Raw genomic sequence first — 15534 nt, 5'->3', positions numbered from 1 at the left:
TTCCGTCTGGCGGTGGGGGCGTGGTTCCAGTTTTGAAAGACAAGAGAACAACACAACTCCCTACACGTGCTGTACCTTACTATCTGTACATCACTTTCTATTCTTTTTACCATATATGAAACTAATTATCTAAGCATTGCGATATGTGCTCCTCAGACTTCATGTCTCTTCCTCTCCTGTACTTCTCCGCTTCTGCAAAGCAAACACATTCAGATCAGCTGAAATCATCTCAGTATTCTCATTGTTCACACATCTAAAACTTATATAGTGAAACACAACTTATAGTAAAACACATAAAATCATTCTATTCCCAACAAAATCCACCAACAAATGTTAAAAATCCATCCAACATGCATTGCACTACCTTTAAAATTCGACAGTATTTCTTTAAATCAACCACTTGTACGACAGCCGTCGAGTTAATCAAACAAAAGTTAGCTACAATTATCTAAAAAGCTAATTCACTCAAGGCTAACATCAAACGAAGCTAACAGCTAACAGACATCAGCATAAGCACAGTCAAAACCATCAATTAATGTTTCAAATCCATCGCTCCCATCCACTGCACTGCCTTCAACACTCACTAATATCTGTCCACATCGAGCAGCTGGGTCTTAGGAATCAGTAAAGTTAGCTACAGTTAACATTAGCAGCACAAAGTCATCACGCAACAAGCTTACAATAAGCTAGCATAAAGCTAACATGATTAACACAGCCACTTACCTCGAAGTCGGTGTGAAAATGCTGACCAACGTCCTGCAGCATGGGGCTTTTATGAGCTCAGATGATGACGCGCAATCATGCGATCGGGAGGTCCAATCAGCTTCTACTGCACGTAGACACTTGATCCATGTGGAGTCAAAGTCAGCATAGCAGGAACCCCTGTTTCTTTTGCGGGGTTTCCCTCAGAAAAAAAAACAGTGAGATGACGTAGTGGCAGTTCAGGAGTGGAGAGGGCTCTAAAAATCATCTACAACTTTTGTCTTTACCTGACTCCCCGGCCATGATTTTCACTGTACGTACACAATTTATATCGCAAAACGTAGGAAAATGTGTCCTGGTCACAGACATGTTGACATGGAATCTCTCCAAAGATCCAAAGCGAAGGGAACGCCAACTTTTTTCTCATTCACTCCCATGTAAACTGAGAGGAGAAATTTCTGGAAAACAGATGAGGTGCAACACATTTGTAAATCGCTCCTGTGACCACATTTTTGACTCCACAAATATGAAATATGGCACGTGCATTCATGACAAGTGGATGTCTGTCAAAATCAATTTTTGTGGTGATTGGAGCAATGGTTTGGAAAGGAGAAGAAGTTGTTCGAGACACTTCAAACCCATGTTAAACAGCCTATGCTGATCATGAGCTGTCTGTGTGCCCCTCAGGAGCAGGCAGGTCGTTAATCGCCATGACAACGGCTGCAGGCATAGACACACACACACATCTGTCAGTCTGTGTGGCTCACAATCTTTAAAGGACAGATTACTGCAGCAGAATCTTCATTTGAAACAGCAAATACACATTATTAACCCCTGAAGTGCCAAAATGGGCTCTCTAGAGCCACCTAGGCACACTAAAATGGCCACTGAAGCCTGTAGGTGTGTTGTTTTTGTCATCTCATCCTCAAAATTAAGGAACAGGAATCTGATGGGAGAAAATTCACTCATCTAATTTGCATATTGTGATATCACTTCTACATACCTACAGCTACAGAAAGCATTCAAACATCAAAACGTTCAGCTCTGTGAGAATTTTCTGATGTTTGTGGCAATATGTCTGATATTTCTAAATAATTCGCTGGAGGCCGAAACGGGCGCGAGGCGAGGTCCCGCCAAACGCTGCTTGCAGCTTTAATTAGGGACCTCGGCTGAAGGGCGAGGACCCTATTGTTTTTGTAGCGTTTATTAGGGACCTCGGCTGAAGGGCGAGGACCCTATTGTTTTTGTAGCGTTTATTATTCTTTCTTTCTTTCTTTCTTTCTTTCTCCCGCCGTCTCTTTAAACTGGAATTTGACCCAAAAAAAAAAAAAACTCACCAAAATTGGCACGCATGTCAGACCTGGTAAAAATTTTTAGAAAATCAAAAAATTAACCCCTAAAGTGCCAAAATAGGCTCTCTAGCGCCACCTAGGCGCACTAAAATGGCCGCTGCGGCCCGTAGGAACGTCGTAGAAACATCAAACCAAAACTGGCGTGTTCGTCTCATCAAGACCTACAAATCACATGCTGACACCCCTGACCTAAATCCAACAGGAAGTGAGCTATTTGCCCTTTCAAAGTAAGATTTTGTCTCAAAAGTGCTCTTTCTAAAAAGTCAACTCCTCCTACACCGTTTATCGTATCGGCTTCAAACTCACACACATGACAGATCAACTCCTGCTAATCAGATCTTCTGTATAACTTTTTCATTACTCGAACGGTTTGGATTTTATGGGCTGCTTAAGGTGACACGTCACAAAACGTCCTGACGATCTTCGAAAGCTGTCCCATAGGAAATGAATGGCAGCAGGGGGAGAAAGGCACCAATCTTACTGTTTTTAATCTGTGCCTCTCAAAGTACCATGAGCAAATGTGGAGAAATTGTCAGTTTATAATGGGTGTGTATTGCACGGAATGCTGTGAGCTAGAGTGGAGAGGGCTCTAAAAATCGTCTAAAACTTTTGTCTTTAACTTGCTGCCATGGCCACAAATTTCACTGTACATACACAATTTATACCAGAAAATGTAGGAAAATTTGTCCTGATCACAGATATGTTGACATGGAATCTCTCACACGTACACATTTTTGTTGAGTGGCTCCAAAGCGGAGGGAACGCCAACTTTTTTCTCATTCACTCCCATGTAAACTGAAAGGAAAAATTTCTGGAAAACAGCTAAGGTGCAACACATTTTAAACTCACTCGTGTGACCACATTTTTGACTCTAGAGATATAAAACATGACACATGCGTTCACGAGAAGTGGCTCTCTCTAACCAGCACTTTATTTTCATGATTGGACCAATGGTTTGGGAATTAGAAGAACTTGTTCGAGGAGTTCAAACCCATATTAAACAGCCTTTGCTGATCTGCTCTCTCATGAGCTCTCTGTGTGCCCCTCAGGTGCAGGCAAGTCATTAATCACCATGACAACGGCTGCACACACAGACATGCACACACGTCTCCCTGTGTCTGTGTCTCACAATCTTTAAAGGACAGTTTACAGCAGCAGAATCGTCATTTGAAACAGCAAATACACATTATTAACCCCTAAAGTGTCAAAATGGGCTCTCTAGTGCCACCTAGGCGCACTAAAATGGCCACTGCGGCCCGTAGGAATGTCTTAGAAAGATCAAACCAAAACTGGCGTGTTCAACCTACAAATCACACGCTGACACCCATGACCTAAATCCAACAGGAAGTGAGCTATTTGCCCTTTCAAAGTAAGATTTCGCCTCAAACATGCTCTTAAAAAAAACATCTCCTCCTACACCGTTTATTGTATCGGCTTTAAAGACGCACACATGCCACCTCAACTGCTGCTAAACAGATCTTCTGTATAACTTTATCTGTCTCACCATCACATTATTTTGATGATTGGACCAACAGTTTGGGAATGGGAAGAACTTGTTCGAGGAGTTAAATCTCCACTAAAAGAGGTCTCTTCTCTGTGTTCTGTCTGTCTCTCTCTGCTCTTCTGCCAGGTACACATTTCAACTCTTACGAATAAGCTAATTCACACTGTCTACGTGAGCTGGAGGCCGACAGCGAGAGCCCGAGGTCCCGAACAATGCTGCTTGCAGCTTTAATTTTTTTTTTGTTTTTTTGTTTTTGAGTTTTCAGGGTAGAGGCACGTCAGCCAAAACTCTGGCATTTAGTTACTCTTTAAATCAGGCATCATCCATCCCAAGGTGTGTGTGTGTGTTCTGTTCTTGACAGTAATTGTCCAGCTTTTTCCAGGTTTTCTATTATTTTGATAATTTCACAAATTTTCACATTTTTTGTCACTTTGCTGATGTTGATTGTAAAACCAGGGAGATAGATTTCAGATAGTGATCTATGTGACAAGTGTTTTTGCTTCAAACTTGGTAGCTTTATGCATAAGCTTGGGGGATTGTGTTACTGTGAAATCACTCAGGACCATAGTTGGGTATAAGGCGTTACAAAGTAACACGTTAGAGTACTTTGATTACTTTTTGCAGTAACGAGTAACCTAACGCGTTAATTTACTGTTTGAGTAATCAAATACTTGAGTACAATTTCTACAAGCCATCAGTTACTTCTATTACTTTTAGAACGCTGGTCCTTCAGCTCCGAAACAGCAACGACTGTCTTTTGGTTCTAATAACGGAGATATCATTAAACCTATCAGTCCGAAAGAAGCCACAAAGTTTGTGGCTCGCTACGTGGTAGAAGAAATGCTGCCATTGTCTATGGTGGAGTCTAAAAAAAGGTGGAGGACTCGCTGACAGACAGGTCAGACTCAGGACTTGCACACTACACGACTTTTCTGCCCGTTCTGAAAGGCACTATGTCACATTACACGATTGTGGAGTCATAAATTTGTGTCGTGACTTGGCTGACAGACATGACACACTACACAATGGTACTCACCAATTGTCCCCGGTCGTCTTTCACGACGTGTGTGATGTCATCAGGTTATTCTTGTCCTATTTTATTACTTTTACTATTATTTGAGTCACTGTGTCTGTTCACGTGCCAGCCAAAATGTTGTTGTAGTCACCTAAAAGCATCAGCAGATGGCAGGAGCTACATTTGAAGTGCCGTACGTAAACATTCAAGCTACTGTATCCTCCACAACCAAGTTCCTACAAATGTTTCACAATAAAAGCCTATTTAGAAAATGGAGGGATTCTCTCAGCCAATGTTATAAGGGGCTTTTAATTTGAAGGAAAATCAGAAAGTATTGAGTTTGAAATGACGACACAATGTGTTAACTTTATGAAGACAACGTGAGCGGATAAAAAAAAAAAGTAAAAATATAAAAACACAGAGGGATTAATAAATAACGGACCGTCTATAATGTAGTCTGTTTCAAATGAAGCTGGTGGCCTCTGCAGTTAGGGTGAGTAAAAGCCCCACCACTATTTGTCACTGTTATTACTTTATGTCCGACCGTGAGGATGTAACATTGTTTGCTAGCTTCGTGCTAATGACAGTGACGTCACTCCCCGGGTTGATAAAGTGCCTCTGCTGTTTCACACCATCATTTCCCCCTTTTACTCTGTGTGGTAACATCCCTAGAGGAAATATTAAAAAGGCTGGGGTGTTGTTGTCATACAGTTGTCTACGGCAGCAGATCGTTCTGTGTTTCTACTGGTCAAAGTGATGGCTGTGATGGGAGAACTGGATCTCAGTGAAGGGCAAGTGGTCCATAACTTTAATTTTGGAGACAAAAAAATGTAGGCTTAGTGCCCTGTGGTCCATTGCCCAATAGGAAATGCAGAATACTCAAAAGTACTTTAAAAGTTCTTGAGTTACTTTTCTCAGGGAGTAACATTGGAAGTACTTTAAAAGTACTTGAGTTACTTTACTCAGGGAGTAACACAGTAAAGTAACTGGTTACTTTTTAAAAAAGTAACACAGTAAAGTACTTTGATTACTTTTAAAGTAAACCTTACCCAACTCTGCTCAGGACTCATGTTGGTGACATTTTAGGTGATTTACTTAAAAAGTAAAGCCAGGTAGATGACAAAAGCACAACCTCGTGAAGTGCAATACAGTTAAACCTCCAGCATTGTGACCTGATCTACTTCTCTCTGTTGTGTATAACCTAGTAAGTGTCAATCTGGAAATCCATTGGTAAAAAAAAAGAAAAAAAATGTTTTTCTTCCTTTACCTCTGGAGGCACAGCCCGGAGTTTTTCGACTAACGGAAGTGCAGAAGCCTTGGCGATCGCTGACACCCTTAACTTCCGGCAGTGCCCCCAGGGAATCACCGTGTTGTTTACAAATACTTCGGGTAGAAAACCAGCAGAATTTAGCCATATATCACATTTTTCACGTCACTATATCACCGTGTAGACTAATCTGATGTTTGTTAATAGGGATGTCCCGATCCAGCTTTTTCACTTCCGATCCGATACCGATATTACAGCCTTGAGTTTTGGCCGATACCGATCCAATCCAAGCGTGTATTATACATATTCACTTATTTTGTTGTCAGTCATGTTAGAAAAGGTTTGATCAAGCAATATTACTCTAACAAGAACAATTACTTCATCGGGTTAGTTAGAATGATCCACAACAGTTGGTATGAGAAACTGACCCATTTATTGTTAACAGGGTTAAATAAACAAACTTTAAATTTGAACATTAAATAAAAAATATAGCTGGTTTGCTTTGGGTGCTTTGGCCCCTTAATAAATAGAAAATAAATCAACACAAGAAATCTTTAAAATGTCTAACACTGAAATTAAAATAGCAGCAAGACTCCACACACTTGTGCTTTGGCCCCCTAATAAATAAAAAATAGATTAACACCACAAGACATTGTTGACATTTGACAAGTGTCAGTGCCAGCCTGGTGCACAGGCACACAATATTGTACAACTGTTTAAACAAGCAATAGTCCATCGATGGCTCCAATTTCACTAATTGTGCCCAAAACAATGCCATCAGTGCTCTTTACTTAAACAGTAAGAGTGTAAACCAAATAAAAATATCACTCTCAAAAAACCAGAGCAGAAAACAAATAGTCAGTTAATTAAGTTGACCGCTACTCTTCCTACCCTTCCCTCCGTGTGTGTCTGCCGGAGCGGATCACTGGAATGGACTGCTTGAATCGCGGAGCGCTGGGCTGGCCAGAAAACCTGGATTGGATTCCGTGAAAAACTGGATCGGAGTTCTTGGATCGGCATTTTTCCATGCAGTCCGATCCGATGCCGATGCACGTTTTTTGCTAATATCGGCGGCCGATAACGATCCGAATATTGGATCGGGACATCCCTATTTGTTAAGTCTATAAACACAATGACTGAACAAACGTTTTCTGTGTGCACATTTTGTAAATAACATGGTTATCGTAGATTAGCTGGGCTAACCGTTAGCTGTTAACGTCAGCTGTTAGCGGTGTCTGTAATAACCATAGACTGTATAAAAATAAGGTAATAACTCAATAAACGGTCCGTGAATAAAATATTTTTTCCAACGGATATCTTAGTCACAACATGAGTGAGCTAGCAAAGCAGTTTTGTGTTGCTATGTGTGGTATTTATTCAGTTCTGGGAAATCACGATGTCTAGAAAGCAGCAGTGGCTGCAGCTGACAGGGACAGTTAGCAAAGCTAACATCAGGACGTCATCTGTTAAAAGCCTCCCGTTGTCGGATACGACATGAAACTGCTCCAGTTTGCTCAATCATGTTGTAACTAAGACATCTGCTGGAAAAAAAAAAAAAATTCACGTTGATGAGACGGCGTTTTGGGTGGAGCGGTTGCTATGGACGCGGAGCTTGCTGTTTCTGTAGGTACACATTTCCTGGGGACACCTGCACATCTCGGCCATGCCCCCTCCATTGTGATTGGCTAAAGCGCGGCATCGTTCAAACTCAAAGCCCCGCCCTCCCCCCCATGTGTAGTCGTCTTTCACACAGGGCTACCGACAGATTCTACAATGTAAATTGCAGAATCTGTCTTGAGAGATTAAGTAAGTGTAGACTGACCCTTTATCCTAATGTGCTCATTTGCAGCAAAGGACTTTTGCGGCCAGCCCTTTTTCTGAACCCATCATGGTGAAGCTCCACAATGGGATGACCCAACAAACTGAGGACCCAGAGATGCTGTGGGTGATGGGTCCAGTGCTGGCAGTCATTCTCATCATTATCATTGTTATTGCTATTCTACTCTTTAAGAGGTGAGTCTAACAGACAAAACAGCAGACAGCTTTTAAAAACAAAGCCCTCCAGTCAAATTCCAGAGTGATCAGGGGTAAGGGAAGCAACATCAGGCCACTGCACTCAGTTGTTGATTGCCATTTTTTTGAGTGTTCAAATAAATAACATTTACATATATTATATGTATTTACATATAATACTTTTTTTTTTTTTAAGTCTGCCAAAAGGTACAAAATGAATTAACTGAGGTGAGTGGACACAGGAAAAGGGCTGAAGATGACATCAAATCAATGAACAATTGAAACACAAACTCAAATTTCTATTAACAAAAATAAAAGGGAAACTAAACCTGCCTATCAAGTCTAAGTGCATGTGTTAGAAAACGAGTACAAATTTTAGGGCCACAGTGGTGCTCTACAACCACTGACAACATGTGAGTGCGGAACAGAATATGTTAACTAGAATTACCGCCTCACAGTTATGTGCCTCTGCACACCAGTCAAGCTGCAGTTTCAATTTGCATCCATGTCTGTGAAAACATGGATGCTTCACACACATCTTCCGTCGACAACACAGATGATCTTTACAATCAGCACAGTTCCAAGGTGGACACCCAAGTTTAGTGTCACCAAGTTACCAGTTCAGTTACCAAATATTTCCCCTTCTGTTGCTGAGATATGACATTGGGTAGTGGCCAGAAGAGTGTTTTTGCAGAACATCATGATGTCACAGTGAATCTGACCTTTGACCTTTTGGATTTGTAAAGTCACCTCTTCATCATTTTATCCTAGTAGACATTTCTGTACAATTTTGTTATAATTAGTGTATGACTTCTTGCAGTTTGGCCAAAAATATGTTTTGTGAGGTCACAGTGACCTTGACCTTTGACCACCAGATTCTAAGCAGTTTATTGTTGAGTTCAAGTGGATGTTTGTGCCAAATTTAAGGAAATTCCCTCAAGGCCTTCTTCAGATTTCATGTAAACAAAATAGACATAAGGTCTCAGTTACCTTTAAACTTTGACCTATGACAACCATACTTTAATCAGTTCATTGTTAAATCCAAGTGGACATTTGCGCCAAACTTGAGGAAATTCCCTCAAGGTGTGAAGGTGTTTGAATAAAATTAGATGGAGGCAAGGTCACAAATGAACTTGGCCTTTCACCACCAAAATCTGATCACTTCATTGTTGAGTCCAATTGCACAGTTGTGCCAAAATTTCCCTCAAGGCCAATAAATTGTCAGAGTGGAGTATTTTCTTGAGAAGAGACATAAATTCATTTTTGTTGAGATGGCCTGAAGGCCTTCATGGCACATTGCAGAAAGTCACTGTGAGTTGCCACACAGCCTTGTTCTTCCAGGCTAACAGTTGGCTCTTGCTTCCTGTGCTTGGATCAAACATCTGGAGCTGCTGACTGGGCTGATAGGAGCTTCCATATGGCTACTGCTCTGCTCAAATGGCAACCCTAACTTTGTCTTTTTCTCATTCCTCCTTTTGCCCTTGTTTTCTTTTGATGAGTCTGAATTTGGTAATAATTGTTTGCACTGGTGAGTTTATGAGGAAAGCATCTCCAACAAAAATTGCTTGCTGGGTTAGGGTTAGGGTTAGGGTTGCTCTACCAAGACCAAGTTGATGTTTTGCATGTTTTATTCTGATAATCAAATATTTATTGAATCACTGCCCAACATGTTTCTAATAATACTGTATATTGTTGAATGTGTTTTTCCTACCTTTCCATCAGCCAGTGGTTTATTTTTATTTCAGTACACAGTGAAAATAAGTTGAGTTTCAGTTGGGTAATCCATCACAAGAAATGTAAAATAAAAGAAATGTAAAATAAAAAATGAAAGTAGTCCATAATATATCAAGCTGTGTGATCATGCATTTTGGAGGTTACCCAATGGGTCTTTAAATGGCTTCATTAGCCTTTGAAAAGAGAAACTTGGCAGATAAAATCAATTTATTTATTTATTTATTTAAGTGTATACCTAAACACTTGATTTTTTTTAGAGATTCAGAGATATGTGGTTTTCAAACAACAGCAACATTATGGTTAAATCTGACAGTTATAGGTTCAGTAGGTGATATTTATCATAAAAAAGAAATTGAACTTTTTGTCGTATTTGATGAAACTGTCACTTAATCCTGACAGTAGTACATGACAAGGATCTCCTGTGAAAAAAACACCTGGGGCTGTATTCACAAAGCTTCCTAGCGCTAAGAGTTGCTACTAGTGATGAAATTCTAAGAAAATTCTTAGAATTGTGACGTTTACTTAGAATTTCCCCTTAAAGTTAAGACTAGGTAGATAAAAGTTATTCACAAAGCATCTTAGACCTTAAAAGAGTTCCTAAAGTGTAAACTGTTAGGAGTAGGAGGACTTTTAAGAGGATTAAGAGTTTCCTAAGCAGAGGAGAAAATGGTGGAAACACAAAGAGGTCGGAGAAACAGTCTCTTAACACAAAACAACAGTGAGTAAATGAAATGCTACAGATGAGATTGTGCAGGGATAGTGTTTGTGGTCAATCTCATTTGGGATATGCACACATTTCCCACCCAACAAAATAACGCTATAACACAAGAAATAAAATTATCACAATACTAAGATATTTGAAAAACTGGAAAAATACAACAGTGCAGCAGTGATGACTTTTGTCTGTCCAACCTTCAATCAGCAGAGTGATCACACTAACAATATCAATCTCATATTGTGATGCAGTTCATTTCATTTCCACTGGGTGTCCACACTTGCAGGCTCACAAAAGGGCGTGTCTGTGACAACCAATCACATCTGTTAAAAGAAAGCATCAGACCTAGCAACAGGGTCAACCTAGGACCCTACAATACCAGAATGACGACACTTCCATTGACTCCTGTGGTATGCTGAAGTTAAGCCTCGCGTGCCCTCTAGTGGGGCATGAGGGCATTACCTTTCCGACCACAAAACCCATTCACTTACAGTATGTCTGATGCGCACTTGCTTGTAAATTGATGAAAACGGCCTTGTTTTTACTTTTAGATGTCTTGGTCATATTAAGTCATGCATATAATTTGTTTATTTCAAAATGTAGAGAGTAACATTATGGTAGACAACTTTTTTTTTTACCTGTAAACGGGTCACCGATGCTACTATTAAGGTAGATTATGGTAGATTATGCTTTTAGGTTTGCTTGACTTTGGAAACGCACAAGAATTCCTGGTCGGCAGCAATGCAGCAATACTGAAGTTCAGTCAGTTCTTGGTCAGATATGCAACGCGCTATCCCGCCACTAGAGGGCACGTGACCAACTTTCCGCTTGACCAATGTGTGTCGCTACTCTGGTATTGCAGGGTCCTAGGTCAACCACACCTCCTCAGTAAGATAAAAGTTTCTGTCCCTTCCTTGCTCAAAGTTGCTCTTAGAACTTTCCTAAATCACTCCTAAGCTAAGACTCCTTACTAAAAGTTTTTAGTCTAAGTTAGGAACTCTTTTAGAGTACAAAATGTTTGTGAATACGGCCACTGGTTTCTGTGGCTCCTCCTAGTGCTCTCAATGGCATTTGAGAGAATCCACCATACCTTAAAGAAAACAACCATCTAGAGCCAGGAGGAGTCTCTTAGCAGTGTCAATCACTGCTTGTGCACACTCTACACAGCCCCCCTCTCCCATACATGCTCTCACAAAAGCCCCTTTGTACTGCACAAAAAACCCATTAACACCCGCTTTCATCTGGGGCCGTGTTCACAAACATTCTGAGAATACTCTCAGAGGGCTCCTAATTTAGCCTAAAAACTTTTAGATTAGATTCAACTTTATGTGCATAAGCAGTAATTAAATAACATATGTACAGGTTAATATACAGGGTGGAGGGTATGAATGATAAAGAGTCTTAGCTTAAAAGAGATAGGACATTTCTAAGAGCAACTTTGAGCAAGGAAGGGACAGAAACTTTTATCTTAGTGAGGAGCTGTGGTTGACCCTGTTGCTAGGTATGATATTTTCTTTTAACAGATGTGATTGGTTGTCACAGACATGCCCTTTTGTGAACCTGCAAGGTGTGGACACCCAGTGGAAATGAAACGAATTGCATCACAATATGAGATTGACAGTTTTATCATTGTTTGTGTGATCACTCTTCTGATGGAAGGTTTAGAGAGACAAAAGTAATCACTGCTGCACTGTTCATGTGGATCATGTGTAAATATTTGTGTTGAGATAGACTTGGATATATATAAACCCATCCTTAAAGGCCACATTTCTTGCAAACGTATTTGACTTAAGCTCTTCGCTCCTCTAGGGAGCATAGGGCATTGACCAATGTCCTCCATTTCACTCGGTTGTTGTTTCACTTGGTCGGTTGTCCCTCTAGATCTCCCCAGCTGAGCCCACTCTTAGATGTTTCTGTCTGGACACCTCTTCTCCAGCTATTCTTGGGGATGTTTGTAACAGGTTTTCTGAGAGTGTGTCCAATTCAACTCCACTTTCTCTTTGGAATTTGTGAGTCAGTGGGATCCTGGTTGTTCTTTTCCACAGGTCTGCATTACTTACTTTGTATCTCCACCAGATGTTAAGTATTCTCCTGAGGCAAGTGTTCATAAATGTTTGTTGTGTGTTTTGTTGTTTTCCATGTCTCTGATCCATACAACACCTGCCTCACAATGGAATTAAAAATGTGTAATTTGGTGTTTGATATGTGATTTGAGCTCCAGATCTCCCTAAGCATGAAAGTTTAATTTAATGTCTTGCAAATGCTATTGCGTATTTTCTTTTCTCCCCTCCTAGTAAATTGAATATATGAAGAGATAAACACCATTTATTATAACTGGAGTAGTAGGTTTTCCACCAAACAGGTTTTCTACCAAATATGACCGGGTCACCTGGTCAAAATGGGGGTTAAAATGCAATGTAGAAGCTCATGGATACTGTATTTCCTGTTTCTTCAACAGAGGATACAGGAATAAACCAGTAACAGTAAAATTGTCACTTAGCATTACAATTAAAAAAAGAAATACAATTTACAAAAGACAAAATATGTCTACTGGCTGTCCATGTCTTCCTATGTTTCCATTTGTGTTTTACTGTATCTGCTATATTTGCTGGAAAAGAAGCAAGAGACAGTCCAAAACTGACTCTGCTTACTAAATGCATATTAAGGGTTGAAGTGAACTTTGTTTTTAATTCAGAATTTCAGGAGCATTATGAGCTTCTCTGCTCTCTGGATAAAACAGCCAATTTGTTGATATGATGACAGGCTAAGTAACAGAAATTAATACAGTGATGCAATTTTATATGTCCACTCATCTCTTAATGCTTAACACTTCAACACACATATATACATTTTTATGCCTCCGCGCTAGTGATAGCCACAGCCAGAGGCATTGTGTTTTTCGGGTTGTCCGTCCTATTTTCGTGAAAGTGATATCTCAAGAATGCCTTGAGGAAATTTTTCCAATTTGGTACAAATGTTCACTTGGACTTAGCAATGAAGATTTTGGTGGTCAAAGGTCACTGTGACCTTGAAAATGTCTCATTCTTGTGAATGTGATTTGAATCAGAAGAGACAGAAGAATGAAGTAAAGATAATATTTAATACAGCATATGAGTGTACAGATTAACAGATGATTTGTGCTGATTGAGATTTAACATAAGTCTTTGGCACTTTGATTTTTGATTTTTGTGATCGAGGGACATCTAAGCGGCAGCAAGATAAATCCTCCCATAGAGTCTAGACACTGGTGGAGGTGGTGGTGGCTGATGACTTTGTGGTTGATGACTGATGAGGTGAATGAGGCTGACTCCTCTAAGACTAGGTGGTGATGGGAAAGTGGAGGGTATGCATGGCTGCAGCATGAAAGGACTGGCAGAAAAAGAACAATATTTAAAATGAGGAGCAGTAAGATGATGGGCTGACAGAGAGGCTTTGTTTCTGTGCTACTGGTTGATTGTGGATCAGCTGTAGAACAGCTGATAACTCAATTCACAGCCCCGAACACTGACAGCTTGAGATAAAGAGTGAGCATGCGTGCAAGCAGTGAATGACAGGGTGAGAAAGAAAGTTACAGACTAAGCATAAAAAAAGTATTGTCTTCCTGACTGATCTTTCGCTAGAGCTTCATATCTCAAGAACACCTCAAGGGAATTTCTTCAAATTTCACACAAACATCCACTTGGACTGAAGGACAAACTGATTGGAATTTGGTGGTTGAAGTTCAAAGCTCAAGGTAACTGTGACCTTACAAAACACGTTTTTTGGCCATCATTCAAGAAGATTTATGGTATTTATGACAAAATTTCACACAAGTGAAAGTGATGACATTTTATATCCACAAGGTCAAAGGTCAACTTCATTGTTACATCATAATATCCTTAATAAAACCCTTCTCTGGCCATTATTCAATGTCATGTTTCAGGAACAGAAGGGGAGACAGTTGTTCAGATACTGAATTGGTGACACTAATCTTGGGTGTCCACCTTTAAACTCTGCTGATTCTATAGATCTTCTGTGTGTGAAGCATCCATGTTTTCACTGGAATGGGTGTGAACTGTAAGAGAAACTTGACTGGTGCATGGAGGCATACAACCGCAGTGTGGTAACTCTAGTTATTATTAAGCTACCACTCTGATAATGGCTACAATCTTCGAAACAATTTGTAATATTTTTTTTTGTACAGCAAGGCTATTCAAATACAAATTCAACTGGGCCACATTTTAAAACCAGAAAATATTTTATACATTATACATTTTGCATTTAAATGCATTTATTTGATTATTTTTAATATGTAGCAGGGACAGTGGGAAAATGTAGGGTGGTGTCAAAAGGGGCCCATAGTTTACACCCCTCACTCTCTGTTCATGCAACATTTTAGTATCAGCCAAGGTTAAGAAAAGGATATGAGGTGACCACCATCAAATATTTCTTACTGACCATATAATAAACAGAAAAGTGCCAAAAACTGCAGTTCCTGTAATGGCTACTTGAGACTGGCTCCCAAGAGCGAGTCAATCCCCATAGACCCCCATGTTGAAATGCCCAAATTTACAGCAGAATTAAACATGTTTACAGGCTGGTACAAGAAACAGATTTGGTCTGTATAGCTATTTCAACATTCATGCCAACTGCACAGGGGGTGAATTTTTACGTGTTTACATGTTATTAAGGCTTAAAGTAAGCTATAATTAAGGGCAGGGTTGCTTTGAGTGACAGGCTGTCTGCTGATAGTGTCCTCGGCTTCTTAGTCAGATCCACCTTTCGCTCCTCTACACTCTTAACAAGAATGTGTCAATATTAACACAACATGTGTTGAATTTCTACACATCAATGAGTTGAATTTGGGACAACACGTGTTGTGTTAATTTTGACACATTCAGTGTGTTAATATGTCAACACAGTGACTGTGTCACATAGATTAACACAGAGATGTGTATAATGTGTAAGTACTAACACATTCATGTGTTGATACATAAAACTTTTATTAACACATTCATGTGTTACTCAAAATTACACAGTGATCGAACACAAGCTTGTGTTACTCTAAACAAATGGCAGAATACAATGAATAAAAAAGGAACATGCCACTTGGAATCATTTTGAAAAATTATTTATTTCAAGAAATATTTTTTAAACATTTTAAAACATTTAGTCAACATGTCTTGTTTCACTCATGAATCTTCAAAGTTTCTTTAAAAACCTTTTACCTAGCATTAAGACATTTGGTCAACA

At 39.8% G+C, this 15534-nt stretch overlaps 1 protein-coding gene across 1 annotated transcript in view; it reads left to right on the top strand.

The window, feature by feature from the left end:
• The window catches only part of LOC126396256 (receptor-type tyrosine-protein phosphatase F-like), a 706276-nt gene that overhangs the window by 575332 nt on the left and 115410 nt on the right, over positions 1-15534 (top strand). Inside the window, exon 20 of the mRNA XM_050054194.1 lies at positions 7690-7853. Within this exon, the coding sequence (XP_049910151.1) occupies positions 7690-7853 (164 nt within the window). The remainder of the gene's footprint in view (positions 1-7689; positions 7854-15534) is intronic.

This window comes from Epinephelus moara, chromosome 10, assembly GCF_006386435.1.
Source record: "Epinephelus moara isolate mb chromosome 10, YSFRI_EMoa_1.0, whole genome shotgun sequence".
NCBI classification, from domain to species: Eukaryota; Metazoa; Chordata; class Actinopteri; order Perciformes; family Serranidae; genus Epinephelus; species Epinephelus moara.
Note: the sequence above shows the minus strand (reverse complement) of the source record. Positions and strands in the feature narration are given on the sequence as shown.